Source organism: Monodelphis domestica, chromosome 5 (assembly GCF_027887165.1).
Source record: "Monodelphis domestica isolate mMonDom1 chromosome 5, mMonDom1.pri, whole genome shotgun sequence".
Classification (NCBI taxonomy): Eukaryota; Metazoa; Chordata; class Mammalia; order Didelphimorphia; family Didelphidae; genus Monodelphis; species Monodelphis domestica.
Genome location: NC_077231.1, coordinates 159,798,176 through 159,820,933, shown reverse-complemented (window position 1 = coordinate 159,820,933; position 22,758 = coordinate 159,798,176). Strand labels below are relative to the sequence as shown.

The 22,758-nt window shown below is 35.0% G+C and overlaps 1 protein-coding gene across 7 annotated transcripts in view; it reads right to left on the bottom strand.

Annotated features, from left to right (window-relative positions):
* Positions 1 to 1,739: 1,739 nt before the first annotated feature.
* Positions 1,740 to 22,758, bottom strand: part of HGF (hepatocyte growth factor) — a 99,828-nt gene continuing 78,809 nt past the window's right edge. For all 7 annotated transcript variants that reach the window (XM_056799488.1, XM_056799489.1, XM_007504020.3 and 4 more), the window contains 7 exons: positions 17,919 to 17,957; positions 8,437 to 8,533; positions 6,149 to 6,223; positions 5,022 to 5,168; positions 4,184 to 4,290; positions 3,921 to 4,066; positions 1,740 to 3,218 (listed from right to left, as the gene is read on the bottom strand). In XM_056799488.1, coding sequence (XP_056655466.1) covers positions 3,042 to 3,218; positions 3,921 to 4,066; positions 4,184 to 4,290; positions 5,022 to 5,168; positions 6,149 to 6,223; positions 8,437 to 8,533; positions 17,919 to 17,957 — 788 coding nt within the window. In that variant the 3' untranslated portion in view covers positions 1,740 to 3,041. The remainder of the gene's footprint in view (positions 3,219 to 3,920; positions 4,067 to 4,183; positions 4,291 to 5,021; positions 5,169 to 6,148; positions 6,224 to 8,436; positions 8,534 to 17,918; positions 17,958 to 22,758) is intronic.

Sequence of the window (22,758 nt, the reverse complement as noted above, 5' to 3'; positions counted from 1 at the left end):
AGTGTCTCATGTTCCATCTTATATCTCGAAATCACTTGAACACTTGGATAGCAAGCTCTAGCCTGTTATAGAGATTTGACTCCATATAAACCATTTTACTGAGGCACTGCCACAGAAAAACAGGTTAAAAAAACCCCTACACATCATATAATAACACTTCCCCCCAATAAAAGCATATAAAAAGGTTGTGTGCCTTCTGCCCAGCAGAGGGATAATAACATATTTTAAATTTTTTTGTCTTTATTTTTAGTAGAGCAGAATACCTACAAACGTATCACTTAGGAAATATTCACTTTTAAAATTGTCAAAACAGAAATTATTTGCAATCTTTTCATCTAAGAAGGCTTTCTTTACAGCTCAAAATAAAACAGTTTAATCCTAATAAACTGATTATTTCCTTTTTTTGTCCCCAAAAGGTCTTTGAGTTGCAAAGAAAATATATAAATTGTATTAGTGTTATATTTTATTCAAGATAAAAACATTAATCAAAAATAGATTTTATGTATTTTACCAAAAAACTATCAATGCAGTTACACATTATAGTAATAGTGAGCTGAATTCTTGTTCTCATTCCCTCTCTCTTTAAATTGCCAATATATCTTCCAAAGTTCCCTTTAAAACAAATGACGGTCTTCTTAGAATTAGACCAAGATAACAAATAATTTCAGATTTTTTGGGAGGGGGTCAGTTTTTGATAATAAAGAACACATTTTTAAAAGAACAGAGGTGTGTCATGTCTGTAAGTACATTTGCTTTACCCATCTATTCATCTTCCTAATCATAGGAATGTACAATAATTGACAGGAAAATGTTTGGTTTTATACATATAAGGAAAGTTTTTTTAAAGGAGCTAGCCATTGTATAAAACTTTTTTAAGTAGACTTTTCTATATGACCTGCAAATAATGATGCTTAGGCCATGACTACCTTATGGAAGTGTATTTAAGCATATATAATGTCTTCTTTCCGCCCACTCCATTTTGCCAGGTTAAAATGATGATCAGTGAAATTAAATGAAAGCAAATCATCAGATGGGCTTGTCTTGCTTTACACTGACAGTCACTAAATCTGCTGGTTCTTCTCTTGAAGGATATCAACCAGTACATTGTTCTTGGTCCTAGCATCTTTCACTGAATGAGTGTCTCAAAACCAGGTTTCTTCTTTCTTTTTTTTTTGGTCCTATCAAAAATTCTTTAATTTAAACTATTTTCAAAGAGAGCATGTCAAAGATTAAACAGTGCTAAAGCTATCTAAGACCTAGTTGTCTAGGGAGACAGAGAAAAGGAAAGGGGGAAAGGGTGTGGGGGAAGAGAGAGAGAGAGAGAGAGAGAGAGAGAGAGAGAGAGAGAGAGAGAGAGAGAGAGAGAGAGAGAGAGAGAGAGAGAGAGAGAGAGAGAGAGAGAGAGAGAGAAGAGAGAGAGAGAGAGAGAGAGAGAGAGAGAGAGAGAGAGAGAGAGAGAGAGAGAGAGAGAGAGAGAGAGAGAGAGAGAGAGAGAGAGAGAGAGAGAGAGATGGGGGGGGGGAAAGGGAGGAGAGAACAATGAGAACTCAGATTATGTTTTTCCAAACAAACTCTCTATATGAAACTATAGCTCAAAAGACCTTGCTGGTCTGTATTAAAAACTAAACAAATTTTTTCATCAGATTTTAATAATTTCATTGTTTCCTCATTTGAACAGCTTTACATTTATAGAATGATAGTCTCAGAGCTAGGATGGACAAAGAGTTCTGGTTATTTCATTTCTTTTATTTTATAGACTAGGCACTAGGGCCCGAAGAGACATTAAGAGGCTTTCCATTAACATATATTTTATAAGAGGCAGAAACAGAATTTAAACTACTAAGGTCTTCTGCCTCCAAATCTATGGCTTTATCTCTGAGAGAATATTGGATCAGAAGAGGTATTTTCCATCCAATTTCAATAAGTCTAGATTGAGGGGCTACTTATAAAACTGAGATATCTACATGATTAAAATAATATTTTCAGTACTAATCAATTTTTTTCAGTAACAAGATATTATTGGTCCCTATCTAGCACTATAAATTTCTAGGATTAACTTGCTTTATTGTTTAAATATAGAAAAAATAATAATTTAGTTAGATCTTTTTAGTGAAGAAATAAACTTTTTCTTCTTAGTTAATAACCTACAGAGAATCTAAAGTATTCTTTAGGTAAAGAGTTTTGAGTAACTTATATAAATAAATGGTGTTAAACTGAGTAGGGAAAGATTATATGGATGTTCATTCTACCCTCCTTCTGCAAAAGAGAACAAAAACCATCAACACAGCACCAAATATGCTAAGAGTTGCCAATACTGAGACTAGAGCTTCTTAATGTTAAAGAGGTTATGGTCCCTGGATTACCAGTCAACTTTTAGTGGTGCCAGCATACTGCATTATTTAAACAAAAATCAGGTGCTTTTTAAAAAAATTTCTGGCACTCTTCTGTATTTCATCTTCTCTAGCCTTCAGAAATAGCTATATGGCCTGACCAGAATTACATAGTTCCAAAATGGTCATGACCATGAACCATATGCCCCGACCATTTGTGTGTGCCCACATAAGACTGGTAAAGAGTATGAAATGGGAAAAAAATGAGAATGGTTAGCTTAAGTGACATAATGGAATGTAATTTAAAGGGCCATATTAAAGACAGAGGTTACTATGTAATGGTGATGATTTTGACAGATTTTTAATTGTCATTTATTATTAAGGTATTAAACTTGGAAAGTGGCATAGGGGATTTAACTGATCTATTTCCTTAAAAATCTTTTATCATCTAGCAATAACTTTGCAATTTTTTTTACCTATTCAAGTATCTTCAGGAGATATGTTACTATACTTGCATATATCTTAATTCACTTCAACATTTACAAAATAACACTGACAGACAGAATGACAGAAAACACTCATAAATACCAATGAGTATCTTAAGAAACTTGACAATCAAGTATTTTTTTAGGATTTTTATGTGACATTTTAGTTTCATGCGCTCTGTAAAGGGAGCTATAGTGGTGGAGTGTCTAGCCACACTTATTTCAGCTATGACTGAGGTACTTTATATGTCAATATGATTTTGTGAATCCACTTGGCATAATAAGCTACTCGAACAAAAATCCCAGGGCGGTTCGGAATGGCACAGCCACGGCCTGGTACGATGACGCCAATAACCATTCTCATTTTATGTTGCTCACAAACCAATGGACCACCATAATCTCCCTAGGAAAATGACATGCATGTCAAAAAGTGTCACTTATAGACAAAAAATATTAGGTCATTATAATTTAATATATCCATTATAATCATATGAGGTTATCCAAACAATTTATTCTGACTCCCAAATAAAAATATCTTCAATCCCTAACAGCCAGGCTTGCAATGAATGGAAGTTTGGAAAGCAGGAGACATATTTAAGGGTGAGGGAATAATCTAACTTAAATGGAGCATCTGATCTAGTTGATGTGGGGTGGGAGGTAGGTGGGATTTGCCTAATCTTAGATTTTGGTTTTCTTCCAGCTTGAGATGTCATTCCTTTTCCTTTCCAAATACTCATAAGATTTCTACTAATGTGATTAGCACTGTTTTTCTTTTGTTTTGTGGCTGGGGGAAGGATGGCAAAGAATATAATTATTCTGAATAGCACCACTTCATAAAGCTTTTAATATCTTATCATCATACACTTCCAAAACATTGCAAAGCCTGTAGAAATGACATTGAGATATTGCTGTGGAGCTAACTTCCTTTGTAATTTTGTTTCATAAGGTCATGTTTTCATGGAATCAATAAAATCAGATGGATGATTCTGGCATAATAATATAGTGTGCTTGGTACAAACTTTTGTTTTTAATAAGAGAAACAAAAAGAAAATACTCCAGAGAACATAATTCCTATTAGACATTCTCAGTTTATGAATCTCTTTACCTCACAAGGTCCTGTTCCTATTTTTTCAGTCCCAGCACAGATTTCAGACTCATTCAGAGTGATCTTCCCTTGGTGGTATTGACTACATTTCTCATTCCCCATGATAAACAAGTGTGCCACACGAAGGAGACCATCGAAGTTTATTACTTAAATAAAAAATACATAATCAAAATTATAAGTAGATAAATAATGGGGTCTCTAAATAGAAATCATTCTACTTATATAAGCAACATAGCATTTTAATTGAAAATTAAATATCTTACATCCAGTGTATCCCCATCCATATACACTACAAGTTGTCTTTTCAGGAATTGTGCAGCCATAATTAGGTAAATCTATTGTACTAACAAAGTCATCCAGTACTGCAGGTCTGAAAAAAAAAAGTCAACACACCTGATTTTATTTAACATTTTAGAAGTTTTAAAATAGATCTAAACCAATTGTGAAAACATCTTTTTTCCTGTATTCTAAGGAGACAATAGTAAATATAAAGGTTAGCAATTATTTATTTTTTCAAAACTATATATATAGATGTATATAGATAGATAAGGAGAGAGATAGAGAAAGAGATAGCAGTAGAGATAGAGACAGAGACAGAGACAAAGAGAAAGACAGAGAGATCTTTTGTCTCTAGTCCAAGAAGATATTTCACATGGTCAAATTCACCAGTGGTGCTCCTCAACAGGTCGTTTGACACAAACCCAAAAGCTGATAAAAGATGAATATTAAAAGTTTTTGCCTCCCTTTCATTTTGTGAATGGCCACATCAATTTGGAATGTTATTTTATAGTAAGACATAGGAGTAGGCAATTGTGTCTACTTAAATTATTAACTATCAACTTCTTTGTAAGTTAAGAAAAAATAATCTTCAAATTTTAAGATACAAGGGCAATTAGGTGGCTCAGCAGATAGAGAGTCAGTCCTGGAGATTGGTGGTCCTGGGTTGAAATGCGACCTCTAATATTTCCTTGCTGTGTGACCCTGGGTAAGTCACTTAACCCCAATTGCTTTGACTTTACTGTTCTTCTGCCTTGGAACCAATCCCTAATATCCACTCTAAGAGGGAACGTAGGAGTTTAAATTTTTTTTTAAAGAACTAACCTTGCAAGTTTTAGTAGAACCAGATCTGATCCTTCAGGTCCATATACTAATTGAGAGATATTTAGAACTTGTGTGTGTTTCTCTTCTCCCCTTCCATGGACATCATGAATTCCAAGCCAAGCTTCATAGTCTTTCAGATCTTTAGTACTAAATAAAATATTAAAGTGTAATCAATCATTTTAGTATGATTCTGGTGGTTGTTTTACTCTAAGTATGTTCATTCTTCTTGGTCTATGTAATATGGCAAAAAATCAATAAAAATCGCTGTAGCCTACAACATAAAAGTGTGGGGGACAATCTGTTGGTAGGAGGAGATTCTGATGAAGCACAGTTATGCAAAAAGAACCCATAATGTAGCTTAAATCCTGTTTCCTACAAATCCTAAAGGCTGCAGGGTAGTAAAAGGAGTCCTGAGTTGCCACTTCCAGCTTGGCCACTTAACTTTGGTCTAGTCAGTTCTCCACTCTGGCCTGGATGAGATGATGGATAAGGTTTCCTCTAGCACTGCATCTTATGCACGACAGAGGACCCTAATGTGCTAGATGAATTCTGTATCTTTAGAAGATGTTGGCTCAAATATCCACTTCTGATATGCACTGGTCCTGAGACTCTGGGTGAATGAATCAGTGAACCCCTCAGTGTTCCATAAAACCTTCTAAGAAGATTTTCTGATATCCATTAGTCTAAGAAGTATGCCCACTTCCACCAATTTAAATACATCTGGACAAAATATATATGTGTGTTTGTGTGTAAATATTATATATGTATATATAATTTTGATGTGTTTAAATTTAACATTAAAATAAATGCTGAGAAGATGTTCGATAGCTTAAAAATAAAAGAAAAAAGAGCATGTCTATTAAGAATTAGGTGAGGTGGAAGACATATAACATACTGGATATCATTCTTTCCTTGGGTTGATTTTCATAGAAATTTGAAGGATATGCCTATGTGGGTTTAAAAAAAATAAGTGAAATGAGGGCAAGAGAAAAGTCTATGGATTAAAATATAAATGAGTAATAAATCATGCAGTGTCTCTTTGCTTTATGTCTCTAAACAATAAATATACCTGAATATACAAATTCTAAAATAATTTGAAATTAATACTTATTTTATAAATATCATACCGAGAAGGAAAACATTGTCTTGCAGTTAAAATCCAGCTTTCTTTTATCAATGAGCCTCCACATATATGCTTATTTCTGTGGAAAAAGCAATAGGAAAATGTAACAAGTAGCATAAGTTTAATTCAACAACCATTTATTAAAGCACATGCTAAAAGCAGTAAATTGTCAGACTCTTTCCAGTAAAAATGAAAGTACTGATTTGGTTAAGTGCAAGAGAAGAGGTTGAAAGTCAGATAAAGAGAGGGAAAGGGGGTTTAGGGGCAGCTGGGTGGCTCAGTGGATTGAGAGCCAAGCCCAGAGAAGGGAGTTTCTGAGTTCAAATCTGCCCTGACACTTCCCAGCTGTGTGACCCTGGACAAGTCACTTAATCCCCATTGCCTAGCCCTTACTGCTCTTCTGCCTTAGAACCAATACCAAATATTGATTCTAAGATGGAAGGTAAAAGTTTAAAATAAATTTAATTTAATTTATTTTTAAAAGGAGGGAGAGGGAAAGGTACCTCTACAAGAGAGTTACCTGGTGTCTTGATGGATGTTAGGATGGATCATGATTTGGGGTCTAGTGTAGATTAGATATAAACGGTTGAGATAAATGTGCACTTAATCATCAATCAAAAGAGTTAGTTTATTTCTATATAGACTCTTCATGATAGCAGAATTAGTATTTACATTAGATATTATGTACTACATAATTTTACAGTTCCGTTATGTCTATAATTATTACTTCCACTAAAGGTTCTAATATGTTATGTGTGTATGTATTTGGTATGTTTATGCATGTATATATCATAGCTGTGACATACAAGGCAATCTAAAGAATAAAAGGAGATGAGGCCAAAAGGCCTCTATAGGACATGTTATTCCTCATGTCTTGGTGGTCATGTTGGGAAAAACTGTGAATTTTAGTATGGGACATAAAGAATTGAGGTGAGTAAGCACTAATCAGATGAGTTCAGGCTTAACTTAGTATCAATATAGACATTTCTTGATACCAGAATTAGTCTTCATCTACAATGTTATAATACCACATGAATTTCTCATTTCATTTACGTACTTACAATTATATTACTTCCAGTAAATATATGTATGTATGAATGCATTATGTGTGTATATATGGAAGTATTATATACCTGTAAAATGCAATAAAACCTAAAAAATATGTACTAAACTGAGGAATCCAAAAAAAAGGTATCAAAAAATGAAATTAAAATGAGTGTGAAGATTCCAAGAATGCTTTCTTTAATCTTGGAGGTGTTTTATGGTAGCAACCAGTAGAATTTTCAACTCTTTGGGGCAGGAGCTATTTTAAGAGTTTAAAAAATATTCTTAACTTTTTCTTTTATAGTACCATCATTCCTAAATGTATACATTTTCTTCCTCCACTCAGAGGAGAAAAAGAAATGGAAAGCAAAACAGCAAAACCAACAAATTAATCTACTCGGACAGGAGTTGCAAAGTTCTTGCATAATCCTCCACCTCTGTAAAAAAGGAACAAAAGTATGTTTTCTTAGCTCTTCTTCAGGGATAGCCTTGGTCATTATAATTATAAAGTGTTCAGTGTTTGTGGTGGTTGTTCTCTTAATTTACATAAATGTAGGCACAGTGCGTAATATAAGGACGTTTTTTTTTCATTCTGTCATTGAATTCTCCTCACCCATGCAAGTATCTTGTCCATATTGAATTCTTAATGAATATCTGTTTAATGTAACTAACTGGATAGTAAAAAAAACAAACAAAAAAACATAGTCTGAAACTAAAAATATATCTCCCCTAGAAAATTACATAGGATCTACACTTCCCTCTCTTAATAACTTCCAATAATAGATTCTTCGGCTATTGGATTTTTCCCAACTAGTTTGATTTTTCATAATGTTACGAAAATATGAACAGAATAGGTTTTCCACTCATTGTCCTTTATAAGATTAGCCTGCAATAGAATGACACTATACCATTAATTTTCTAAAGATAAATACCTGAAACAAAAATATCTTAAATTTTGCATATGAATTCCTGACATAAATACATTTATAATAACTAATTTGATATGCCCTAGTATGAGCAACTAAATATATCATTCATATGAAAATTTCTATATTGAGAATCCACAAATATATAAACATGTATATATAAATATTTATATACATATATATCTATATCTAGAGAAAAATGTACCTATTCTTGACACAGTTATTTACTATTTAGACATAATAGAAATGTGAATTAGAGTAACTTTAAAAATTAATTAACTGAATACAAATTATGGCATTCTATTTGAAGGATAATAATTACCTGTATTTCAAACTAACCATCCATCCCACATTTGTTTGTGTTGGGATTCCATTTACTACTCGTAACTGTTTTGTTTTTGCACAAGAAATGACAGGATCTGAAAAGAGTACCAAACATAGCATTAAGAAACAATACACATACTTCCGGGTAATCATGGCTGCAATCTAGATGGCACACGCTTCCTCTCCCCGGCACTGAATGAAATAGACTACATCAAAGGAGCATAAAAATCACCTTTGGAGGAACAGGCCACCCCAGTACTCCCAGTACTCCACAGAGGCAAAGGTACATGGGGTTTGACCATTTCCACACTATAATAAGTAGGAAAAGCTTGCACAGAAAAGTGAACTGAGCCGCCCTTCCCCCACTCCACCTCCCCCACTAAACCAGCTTGAGCTACCTGAGCGCTCACCGGGACAACGAGTGAGTGGGGAAAGTCTCTGTCTGGGGGGGGGGGCACTCCAGGGTCCTTGGGATCTGGGGACTGCCAGGATAAAACGTCTCAGGGAGGTTTCACTGGAGAATCCAGCTCTACAGCAGAGCTGTACTTGGGGCAGGCTGCGCTGAACATCTCTGCGGAGCTAAACACCAGGGGAGGACCACGCATTGATTATCTGAACGGAGCTGAACACCGGGGCAGTGTGGCTGTGATCAGGGGCCCAGTGCTCTAAGAAACCTCAGAGGCTGGGAAGAACTAGTCTGAAGCAACCTAAATTCACTGAAAAACCGCCCATATAACCCAGATCCCAGACCAAAAAGGAAAGGGGAATAAAACCACCAAAGGGATGGCTCACATGGTCCAAAATCAAGCCTCCAGGAAGAAAGGGAAAAAAGTGACTATTGAAAACTTTTATGGTGGAAGTACCCAAGGAAAAGAGGAGAATGAGGAGGAAATCCAAAAAAATTCAGAACACGCCTCCCAAAATGGAAACTATCAACAAGCTCTGGAAGATCGCAAACTGGAACTTATCCAAAAGATGGAAACCTGGAAAGAAAAATGGGAGAAAGAGATCAGCTGTCTGACAGATAAGACTGCTCAATTGGAAAAAGAACTCGAAGCATCCAATAGAAGGGCAGACAAGGCTGAAAAGCAAAACCAGTCCCTAACGACCAGAATTAAGCACCTCAAAGAAAGTGAGATGATAAAACAGCAAGAATCAATAAAGCAAACCCAAAAAATTAATGAATTAGAAGAAAACATAAAATATCTCACTGAGAAGGTCACAGATCTGGAAAACAGAGGGAGAAGAGAAAATCTCCGAATTATCGGTCTCCCAGAAAAACCAGAGATAAACAATAAACTCGATATTATTCTACAGGAGATTATAAAAGAAAATTGCCCTCACGTTCTGGAGCAAGGGGGCAAAATAGAAATAGAAAGGATTCATAGAACACCTTCTATACTAAATCCCCAAAAGACAACGCCTAGGAATGTAATTGCCAAATTCAAGAGTTTCCAAGTAAAGGAGAAAATCCTACAAGAAGCCAAGAAGAAGAGCTTCAGATATAAGGGAGCTCCCATAAGGATCACACAAGACTTAGCGGCTAACACACTAAGAGACCTCAAAGCATGGAACACGATATTTAGAAAGGCAAGAGAGCTGGGTCTCCAACCAAGAATCAACTACCCAGCAAAACTGACTATATACTTCCAGGGGAAAGTTTGGGCATTCAACAAAATAGAAGATTTCCAAGCATTTGCTAAGAAAAGACCAGAGCTCTGTGGAAAGTTCGATATCCAAGCACAGAAAGCAAGAGAAACATGAAAAGGTAAATATGAAAGAAAGGGAAAAGGAGATAAATCTTATCTTTTTCTTTAAGTCAAACTCTCTTCTATAAGGACTACATTTACATCAAATTATATATATTAATATGTGGGGAAAATGTTTTGTGTAACTCTCATAAATTGTATCATCATAAGAGTAGTTAGAAGAAACATGCATAGGGAAAGATTAGGGCATTAAGAAGATTTGGGGAAAGTGGGGACAAAAAAAGGAAAAGGGAGGGGGGAACCGTCGATAATACTAAGAATAACTTCTAGAAATAGGGGGGGAATCAATAGAATAATCTTTCCCATATAAAGATACACATGGGAAGGGGAGGGGAAGAACTCTCATATGAGAAGGAGAGGAAGAGAGCGTGAAGTGGAATTACTTAAACCTTACTCTCAGTGAAATCAAATCTGAGAGGGAAGAACATCTAGATCCAGTGGGATCCTGAATTCTATCTTATCCATTAGGGCAAGAAAGAAAGGAAAATTAAGGAGGGGGTGGGGGGAGGGAGTATAAAAAGGGAGGGAAGGAGAGGGGGGAGGGGAAGGGAGCATAAAAAGGGAGGGGCTAGAAAGGGAAGCATCTCAAGGGAGGGGACTAGGGGGACTGACCTAAAGTAAATCACTGGTCCAAAAGGAGAAAGCTAAAGAAGAAAGGTCAGAACTAGGGGAAGATATCAAAATGCCAGCAAATCCACAAATAACAGTCATAACTTTGAACATGAATGGGATGAACTCACCCATAAAACGTAGACAAATAGCAGATTGGATTAGAACCCAAAACCCTACCATATGTTGTCTTCAAGAAACACATATGAGACGGGTTGACACTCACAAGGTTAGAATTAAAGGTTGGAGTAAGACCTTTTGGGCCTCAACTGATAAAAAGAAGGCAGGAGTTGCAATCATGATATCTGACAAAGCCAAAGCACAAATAGACCTGATCAAAAGGGATAGGGAAGGTAAATATATTCTGCTAAAAGGGAGTATAGACAATGAGGAAATATCACTAATCAACATGTATGCACCAAATGGTATAGCATCCAAATTTTTAATAGAGAAACTAGGAGAATTGAAGGAGGAAATAGACAGTAAAACCATATTAGTGGGAGACTTGAACCAACCACTATCAAATTTAGATAAATCAAACCAAAAAATAAACAAGAAAGAGGTAAAAGAGGTGAATGATATCTTAGAAAAATTAGAGTTAATAGACATATGGAGAAAAATAAATAGGGACAAAAAAGAATACCCCTTCTTTTCAGCACCACATGGCACATTGACAAAAATAGATCATACACTATGTCATAGAAACATGGCACTCAAATGCAGAAAAGCAGAAATAATAACTGCAGGCTTTTCAGATCACAAGGCAATTAAAATATTGATCGGCAAGGGTACATGGAGACCCAAATCAAAAATTAATAGGAAATTAAATGACATGATAGTCCAAAACCAGATAGTTAGAGAAGAAATCATAGAAACAATTAACAATTTTGTTGAAGAAAATGACAATGGCGAAACATTCTTTCAAACCTTATGGGATGCAGCCAAGGCAGTACTTAGAGGAAAATTCATATCCCTGAGTGCATATATTAACAAATTAGGGAGGACAGAGACCAAGGAATTGGAAATGCAAATCAAAAAACTTGAGAATGAACAAATTAAAAACCCCCAGAAGAAAACCATACTAGAGATCCTAAAAATTAAGGGAGAAATTAATAAAATAGAAAGTGACAGAACTATTAAGCTAATAAACAAGACTAGAAGCTGGTACTTTGAAAAAAACAGACAAAATAGTCAAGACCCACTATCAATAGGAAATTTTTCAAGTATGAAATTTCCCAATGGTGAAATTTCCAACATTTATAAGTCTAAGAAATTTTGAGGTTTACAATAGACAAAGTACTGGTTAATCTAATTTAAAAAAGGAAAGAAGAAAGGCAAATTAACAGCATCAAGGATGAAAAATTCACCTCCAATGAAGAGGAAATTAAGGCAATCATTAAAAACTACTTTGCCCAACTATACGGCAATAAATATACCAACCTAGGTGATATGGATGAATATTTACAAAAATATAAATTGCCTAGACTAACAGAAGAAGAAATAGTTTTCTTAAATAATCCCATATCAGAAAAAGAAATCCAACAGGCCATCAAAGAACTTCCTAAGAAAAAATCCCCAGGGCCTGATGGATTCACCAGTGAATTCTATCAAACATTCAGAGAATAGTTAATCCCAATATTATACAAACTATTTGACATAATAAGCAAAGAGGGAGTTCTACAAAACTCCTTTTATGACACAAGCATGGTACTGATTCCAAAACCAGGCAGGTCAAAAACAGAGAAAGAAAACTATAGACCAATCTCCCTAATGAATATAGATGCAAAAATCTTAAATAGGATACTAGCAAAAAGACTCCAGCAAGTGATTAGAAGGGTCATCCATCATGATCAAGTAGGATTTATACCAGGGATGCAGGGCTGGTTCAACATTAGGAAAACTATCCACATAATTGACCACATCAACAAGCAAACCAACAAGAACCACACGATTATCTCAATAGATGCAGAAAAAGCCTTTGATAAAATACAACACCCATTCCTACTAAAAACACTAGAAAGCATAGGAATAGAAGGGTCATTCCTAAAAATAATAAATAGTATATATCTAAAACCATCAGCTAATATCATCTGCAATGGGGATAAACTAAATCCATTCCCATTAAGATCAGGAGTGAAACAAGGATGCCCATTATCACCTCTATTATTTGACATTGTATTAGAAACACTAGCAGTAGCAATTAGAGAAGAAAAAGAAATTGAAGGCATTAAAATAGGCAAGGAGGAGACCAAATTATCGCTCTTTGCAGATGACATGATGGTCTACTTAAAGAATCCTAGAGATTCAACCAAAAAGCTAATCGAAATAATCAACAACTTTAGCAAAGTTGCAGGATACAAAATAAACCCACATAAGTCATCAGCATTTCTATATAATTCCAACACAGCTCAGCAGCAAGAACGAGAAAGAGAAATCCTATTCAAAATTACCCTAGACAAAATAAAATACTTAGGAATCTATCTCCCGAGACAAACACAGGATCTATATGAACACAACTACAAAACACTTTCCACACAACTAAAACTAGACTTGAGCAATTGGAAGAACATTAACTGCTCATGGGTAGGACGAGCCAATATAATAAAAATGACCATCCTACCCAAACTCATCTATCTATTTAGTGCCATACCCATGGAACTTCCAAAAATTTTTTTTACTGATTTAGAAAAAACCATAACAAAGTTCATTTGGAAGAACAAAAGATCAAGGATATCCAGGGAAATAATGAAAAAAAATACAAAGGAAGGGGGTCTTGCAGTCCCAGATCTTAGACTATATTACAAAGCAGCGGTTATCAAAACAATTTGGTACTGGCTAAGAGACAGAAAGGAGGATCAGTGGAATAGACTGGGGGCAAGCAACCTCAGCAAGACAGTATATGACAAACCCAAAGATCCCAGCTTTTGGAACAAAAATCCACTATTTCATAAAAACTGCTGGGAAAATTGGAGGACCGTGTGGGAAAGATTAGGCTTAGATCAACACCTCACACCCTACACCAAGATAAATTCAAAATGGGTGAATGACTTGAACATAAAGAAGGAAACTATAAGAAAATTAGGCAAACTCAGAATAGTATACATGTCAGACCTTTGGGAAGGGAAATACTTCAAAACCAAGCAAGAATTAGAAAGAGTTACAAAATGCAAAATAAATAATCTGGATTGCATCAAATTAAAAAGTTTTTGTACAAACAAAACCAATGTAACCAAAATCAGAAGGGTAGCAACAAATTGGGAAACAATCTTCATAAAAACCTCTGACAAAGGTTTAGTTACTCAAATTTATAAAGAACTAAATCAGTTGTACAAAAAATCAAGCCATTCTCCAATTGACAAATGGGCAAGGGACATGAACAGGCAGTTCTCAGCCAAAGAAATCAAAACTATTAATAAGCACATGAAAAAGTGCTCTACATCTCTTATAATCAGAAAGATGCAAATCAAAACAACTCTGAGGTTTCACCTCACACCTAGCAGATTGGCTAACATGACAGCTATGGATAGTAATGAATGCTGGAGGGGATGTGGCAAAGTGGGGACATTAATTCATTGCTGGTGGAGTTGTTAATTGATCCAGCCATTCTGGAGGGCAATTTGGAACTATGCCCAAAGGGCGATAAAAGACTGTCTGCCCTTTGATCCAGCCATAGCACTGCTGGGCTTGTACCCCAAAGAGATAATGGACAAAAAGACTTGTACAAAAATATTCATAGCTGCACTCTTTGTGGTGGCCAAAAATTGGAAAACGAGGGGATGCCCTTCAATTGGGGAATGGCTGAACAAATTGTGGTATATGTTGGTGATGGAATACTATTGTGCTCAAAGGAATAATAAAGTAGAGGAATTCCATGGAGACTGGAACAACCTCCAGGAAGTGATGCAGAGCGAAAGGAGCAGAACCAGGGAAAACATTATACACAGAGACTGATACATTGTGGTACAATCAAAGGTGATGAACTTCTCCATTAGTATCAGTGCAATTTCCCTGAACAATCTGCAGGGATCTAAAAAAAATACTACCCACAAGCAGAGTATAAACTGTGGGAGTAAAAACACCGATGAAAAGCAACTGCTTGACTACAGGGTTGGAGGAGATAAGACTGAGGAGAGACTCTAAATGAACACTATAATGCAAATTCCAACAACAGGGAAATGGGTTCAAGTCAAGAACACATGTGATAACCAGTGGAATCATGCGTCGGCTATGGGAGAGGGAAAGGCGGGGGGCGGAGGGCAGGGGAGGAAAAGAAAATGATCTTTGTTTCCAGTGAATAATGTATGAAAACGACCAAATAAAATAATGTTAAAAAAAAATAATAAAAATACCTTCCTCAAGAAAAAAAAAAGAAACAATACACATACATAAAGACCCAAATCTATGCAAAGGTTATGTTCCAAAATATCATTTGTAAATTGATTTCTTAAAACTAAGAATTAATTTTTTCCACTGAAAAATGCTATTTTGCAAGTTGTGGCAGATAATGTACATAATTAAAGTCTACTATTTGTCATGCAACAGAACCATATCACCATCTGCAATAATGTTTATTAATTAATAAACTAAAATACCTGAGATTACAAAGGAAGCAAATTATATTGCACTGTTAGAATCTTTAAAGAACCAGTCATGGACCCCAAGTTAAGAAACTTTAATTGAAGATCCATCTGATTCCTTATTAAATGACTTCAGTCATTGTAGGGCTAGGGACACTGCTGATGAGACTAATTCTGGGGACTACAGGCTGCTGTCCCATTTAGTAACTCTAGAACTAGGGGCATGTGGAGATGGCAACTGGAAAGAGCAGAAATTGGAGCAATTGTATTGGTTTGTCCTCCCTCCCTTCTTTCCTTCCTTTCTTCCTTCCTTCCTTTCCCTTGATGAGTATGTGTCCTATTTCTTATGCTCTCATTCTTAACCAGTTTTAAAGGGAGGTAAAACATAAGGATGTGGGTACAGATGAAGGGACTGTTCCAACTAGTAGGAAATGATAAAGGAGAAGGCGAAATGGAGAAAAATTCAAAGCATAGACAGGGAAGTGGTTGGATGAGTTATTCTTTATGCAAACAAAAATTTGCTTGGATTATGAAATTAGTGACAAATAATACAGCAATTCCAAAGTAATTAGGTCAGCGAGGGAAGGAGAATTCAATCATCATGAGCAATGGTACCAAAAAACTCTACTCTAAACCATCAAGGATTCAACATTGTCTGTCCCCCTCTATTAGGTAAGGACTAAAACAGGCAAAGATTTGAAAAGCCATTCTACTGCTTAGGACATTCTGCTACAGTTGCAGTTGGTGGTGGTCCTTTTGGCATTTGCTCTGAATTCAAAGTCCATCAGAAATTCATATTATGATACATAAAGACTTGGAAGTGGGCATAGAATCCCATGCCCTCATTTTACAGATGAGGAAAGTGGAACAGCAAAAGGTCAAAATGACTTGTTCAGGGTCACACATGTAGTAATTGTCATAGGCAGGTTATGAACTCAGTACTGTCCTGATTGCATGTCAGTGTCCCTTGCACTATTCCTTGCTGACTCCTTCAGATGGAAACTCCCAAAGCTCAAAAAGTAATGAGACTTTCTTTTTGCTAATTTAATCATTTTCATTATTTTAAAATGTAAATATTAATTAAATCATTGGAAATACATTCCCCCAGAGACATAAGAAGATAACTATTTTTGAGATAGTTTTTCTTAAACTTTGAAAAGAACAAGTGATGTGTTCCAGCGGCTGATCACGAGTTGAATCAATATCATTTGTTTACTTCCTAAATGAACTATGCATTTTTGTCTAAGAAGAGATTTAGAGGGCCATACTTTCTATATTTTAACATTAGATTAGATTAGATTACATGGGAGAGAGATTAAATTAATTAAATTAATTAAATTATTTTTGACAATCATTTATTAGGTTGAATCCCAACATATATGTCTCCAAAGAGTATATTGCCTCCTTATAAAGATGAAGAGCAGAGAATAATTATGAACAGTATAACATAATGGTTCATCTAAATAATGCTACAATAATTCTTTAATGTTTTCTCCATAATATGGTCAATTCTCATAATGTAGCATTAGGTTAGATGACTTCTGAGATCCATTTCTACTCTAAAATTGTTTTTCTAGTGTGATTATTTAAAAGGTCAGTTCAATTCAATAAACATTTATTAATTACCTACTGTGTATGCCAGGCAGTGTGCTAAATACAGAGGATATAAAATATGACAAAAGCTGCCCTCAAGGAGCTTAAAATCTGTATTCATAACATATTTAAATGAGGTCAAAATCTTAAACCATACTATATCTCTGTATTCATTGTTGTTTTCAATGTTTATTACACATGCACAATGACCCAGGTATTTATATTTTTCCCCACATACACTGGCATGCCTCACTTGGTTTATAAAATTGAAATAATTCTTTGCCTCCTTCAACTTATGAAAGGTGTAAAAATGTTGAGGCTTTCAACAGCTTAATTTAGGTTGGTGCTAAGTAGACCCTTTCAAAACTATATAAATAAATCTGAATAAAATAGAAAACAGATAGGATATTATTATGAACAGGAGAGAAGAATGGCAACTGGAATTTTTAAATGATTTTTTCTCATGCTTCCATGAAGTCAGATTTTCATAAGTTCAGTTATACTAATAACTAAACCAACTCAATAAGTATATATTAAATCCCTATAATGGCAAGAATATTATGCTAATTGTATTACTTTATATCTCCAATGGGAGACATAAACTAAGACAGATGCTGACCCTTGTAAAACTGATAGTCTAGTATTCATTAAGATGCAAATGCAGAAACACATGTCCAAAACCAAATATTATTTAACTTTACATGACCTATTTGCCAGCTTCTCTTTCCCTTACATACACATATAATAATCCTCCAATAAAATTAGCAAGAATATTTTAAAGAAAAATTATTTTTCTCCCTATTACATGATACTGAATAATTTCAAATACTTGACAGTACTCAAAATCTTAGGAGGAAAACTTAAAACAAATCATGAAAGATCCAGGCACAAAGGAAATATATACTTCTAAGTGCTTATATAGCATTACTTACGATCTAAATTGACTATTGTAGGTGTGGTATCCCCTTCACCTGTAAAAGTAAACAAAATGGATTAAAATTGATGAGAAATGACCTTTAAAAAGTCCTAAAATAAGTAGCTATAAAAAGGAAACAAAATATTTCATCATGTGTATTGCTGTAACTTCTCTCTCACCCTCTTTCTCTGTGTCTCTCTGTGTCGTTCTGTCTCTGTGTGTGGATGTGTCTCTATGTCTCTCTGTCTCTCTCTTTGTCTCTCTGTCTGTCTCCCTCACTCTGTATCCCCACCTCTCTCTTTCCCCCATCTCTTTCTCCCTTATCTTACTCCTCCCTTTCCTCCCCCTTTATAAACACACAGAAATATATATGTGTAAAAAAATACATCTGTCTAGCAGACACACATATATATATGTAAATGTATAATGTCTCCAGACTTTAAGAACGAAACCAGAATTATTTAAGGTTTTTATAAATTGTATATATTGGAAGAAATTAGATCATTGTACATATTAATACTAGATGATGTTCATACATTGATTGTTTCTTTTATAACTCTTTGGTAGGCTATCAGGTTTGGGCTTTTGCACCATTTGGCAATTGAATTAATGGCAGTTTCAGTTACATTAATTTCTATTGAGATGCCAAAAATTACCCAGTAATGGGTAATATATCATCTTGTGTAGAACTAAGTTATCGTGGTGGAAAAACATAGATAACACTGAACTGTTCTTGCCTGCACTGGTTTTAGTTATTTAGATAGACTATTTTAACCTTTCTGTTCATGATTTTCCCCTTAAAAATATTTATTTACATTAAATTTTAAACTAAGCTGAAGAACTATAGGAAATGAACATACCATGCATATGTGTATAAGAAATACCAGTAGTTCTGAATCTGAGCTACTAGTGGAAATTCAATGTTCCATTTCATATTTCACAGTTCATATTTCAAGGATAGAATAGACCAAAATGGTGAGAAGGATGGGGATCTGCTTAGTAACTGTTTGGAACATTAATTTCAATTTCAAAAGACACTCCTTTTCACAAACCCCCTACTGGGGGTTAAATGCAGCAATAGAGACAGGCCAGGAAGATGCCTGGGATAGGGAATAATTAAGCAGTAATGAATGAGGCACAAGACATTTCCTGGAGCTAAATGACTAGCTGTTCAGAATTGATGGCCTATAGTGCAGTCAGGCACAATTAACACTAGCTGGCGGTTAATCTCTGGAAGTGCCCTGAACACAAATACATTAGCAATGGGGAGGGAGACATATGGATTTCCTTTTCAAGAATGCAAATTTGACAGTTATTTATTTTCGGGTTTTTCTAGGCAATTAGGTCTTACGAAGGATTTATTATCTAACTTATATTTAATTTAGAAACATAAGAAGAAAGATTGGTAATACTGTAAGAATATGAATTTCATCATTCCCCTTTCCTTCCCCCTTTCAGTTTCCCTTAAGCTTATTTTGAGGTAGGTTCTGTCTTTGAGTCAGCTGCTGACAGCTTATTAGTTGGTATGGATAGGAAGTCTACAAATTGGGAGAGGTGCAGGCTAGGGAAATTAAAACATCAAGGTTATTGGTTTCTCCGCCCAAGTCAATTACTTGTAATTTTTAAAATGAATAGCTTTGTGCTCCCTTGGCTGCTTTGATGTGAAAGACTGCAAGACAGCAGAATACTACAGATAGCATCTTGAGAAGATGTGATTTGCAAAGCTTGTGCTTCATTATTGAGGTTGGCAAAAATATTTTAAAATATAGAAAGAAGCATTAGTTGATGTACTTGATTAATTTAATTCTTTTGTTTGAGTAACAATAAGTCTATGAAGAGTTAGATTGCAAAAATGTATACCAAACAATTTCTTTCTTAGTAATGAGGATATGACTTGTCAGTTTCCTAAATGCCAAAGTAAAATCTAAGCTATTAATTCAGACACTTGCACACTTTTTTGACTCTCAAGTATTAATTGACATTGGATCAAGGCTTAGTAATGATAATGCTTTAAAAAATTCCTTAGATCTTATAAGTAATGTGATTCTAAATACATGATATTTAGATTTTTTTATAGTTTAAAAACTACATAGATCATTGTTGTGGGGGTCATTTAGAATATAAAAGTCCAAAGGCTCTCTTCATGTTACAACAGAAGTTCTGAAATGAATTATGTATTTTCAGTTTTTCAGGGGACCATGCACAATCATCTTCATACTAGATATGGAAATGTCCTGTCATTTCCAACCCTCCCTCCTCCCACCTTGCTTCTACTCCACTTACTAAACCAGACACACAGTCACTACTGAGTTCCTAAGTCCCTCAAATTATGAAACCTCAACTTCATGCAGGCAAACATCCACCTTGATACCTGCGGATGTTCTGATAAACACTTAACACATGGACCACCAAATATTCATACTATATACATTTAATTTAACTGTCTTAACATTTTCTCCATGACTTTAAGATTAAAATTTAACAAAACAATAGAGTCTTAATTTGTAACTTTTGCAAATTCCAAGAAACAAATACTCACAGGGTAAATGAAACAATTGGTGTCAATAAGTGGTTTTTGAGCAAGCTCCAGCACTCTGCAGCCTGTATCTAGCCCATCCCTACCCCACTTCCAACCTTATTCTTGTGAACTATAATGAAATCATCAAAACTATTGTCCCTGGAAAGTACTGTCATTTAATGGACTTAGTTTCTCTCTCACTGTGTTTTTATTTCCTAGATGTCACTGTTTCATTAGGATGAAAGCTCTTATGGTAATGGAAATGACCAGAAATATCTGTTGGAAGGTAGTGGTGGTGTCAGGAGCTGCCCATTACCTTAGTGATTGAGTTGGGAAATACTGAAGAGATCAGGCCAAGATGGCGAGAAGTCCACCAACCATTCTCCAAAGGACCACAAAAGAACAAAGACCTCAAAAAGAATACTAGAATGGTAGAACCAATAGAAGGAGGCTTGAATCAGTGATCTGGCCCAGAAAAATGTCAAGAGAAAGCAAGGAGGATTCATGTCCATGGGTTATGGGGTGAGTGCTCTGAGCATGCCTCAGTGAAACTGGGACATAATATAGTACAAGCAAAAGAAGAAAGAGCACAGTCAGCTTGTTCCAGCTTCAGAAGAATAAGAACAGAAACTAATACAATATAGAACATGAAACAGTGGGGAAAAAGTAGCCTTGCACAGTCCAGTCAGAACAAAGGCCCAAAATGGCCAAGTTCAAGCAGCAATGGTAGAAACTCAGCCCAACAATGTCCAGCCTCCATGAGATTGGGCAGAACCCAACTCAAACCAGCTGAATTGAATAGCTACAAACTTCCACACATCAGACCAATCAAGCTGTTTTGCCAATCCCAGCACTGGACAATTCTGCCTTCCTTCAACGTAGGAATGGAGCTAAATTTCAACATATAGGCAAAATCAAGAGAAAAATAACCTTCAAATGAGCAAAAGACAATAAAAAAGCCTGACCCTAGACAACAAGAGAGATGACCAAAATACAAACTCAGAAGTGGATGGCAACAAAAAAACAAAATCATGTGAAGTCTGAAAGGAAGATGTACAAAGATATCAAGCCCAAAATGAACCTCTAGGAGAGATAAAAAAGGATAGAAAAACAAATAATAAGAAACTTAGAAGTAATGGAAGTGACACATTTTGGATTTTATTCCTAGAAGTAAGTACAGTGATTGGCACATAGTGATTAATAATAAATTGTTTTAATTCATTTCTTGATTCATTCATTCATTGAAGTCTAATAAATAATTGTTAAGTTGAAATACTTGAATAAATAGAAAACACTAAAAAATAATTTATCTATGCTACAGAGTCATTTCTTTTGCCATTTTGAGAAAAATTAAATAAATGTTGGTTGTGAATGTTACTAGACAATGATAGATTTGAATGAAAATCCATGTTTATGATCTTATCTAAATTTTAAAAAAATATTGTCATTTAAATAATTATTTAATTTTAAGGTAATATGGTAAATGGCTAATAATTCTGGTATTAACCCTCAGGAACTAAGCTCACATCCTGGATCTACCAATACTATCTCTGTATCTCATTCTCTTTGTCTATAAACTAAGGAGACTATGCTATGATACATTTAAGGTCACTTTGAACTCTGAAACTGTGATCTCTTCATAAATATTCTTAAAAATAATTTTTTCAAGTTTATACAATAATATGTGTAATAGGGGAAAACATTTTGGATAGAAAAAGTATAATGGCCTGGGCAACTCTGGAAGTATTTGTTTTGTAAATCTAACAAGTTTGTTGAAATCTAACTATGCTTTTAATGATTCATATTTTAGCAATTGTGGAATATTTATAAAATGACAATAGTAACCATGGTTTGGGACCAGAAAATAATAATTAAAAGTATATCAATCACTTTATCAATCAGTCAACATGCATTTATTGAAAATGTGGACTATTTCAGGTGCTCGGGATCTAATAGAAAAAATACAAGACTGGACCTTGTTGGGCTGGTATAGTGGGCTCTGACTGCTGGGTCATGCTGGGTCCTTGTTCTAAGTAGAAATAGTCCCTACCTCCAAAGATGCTATATTCTTTTGGGAAGAAAAATATACATATGTAAAGTATACAGAATAAATCTATACATAGAAAATTGTTCTTGAGCTCTACATAAGAAAAGAAGAATTCTACAAAGCAGGGTAGTTTAAAGTTTCTGTTTATCCCTCAAATCTCTCACATCTCACCTTTCCCCCTTTCAGTCGAGGGCATTGCCTCTAATTAGAAAATAGATCTATTCACTCTGAAGGCTTTCTCCTTCCCCTTTTCATCATCTGAACCTCTCTATTTTCTTCCACTCTCTCATA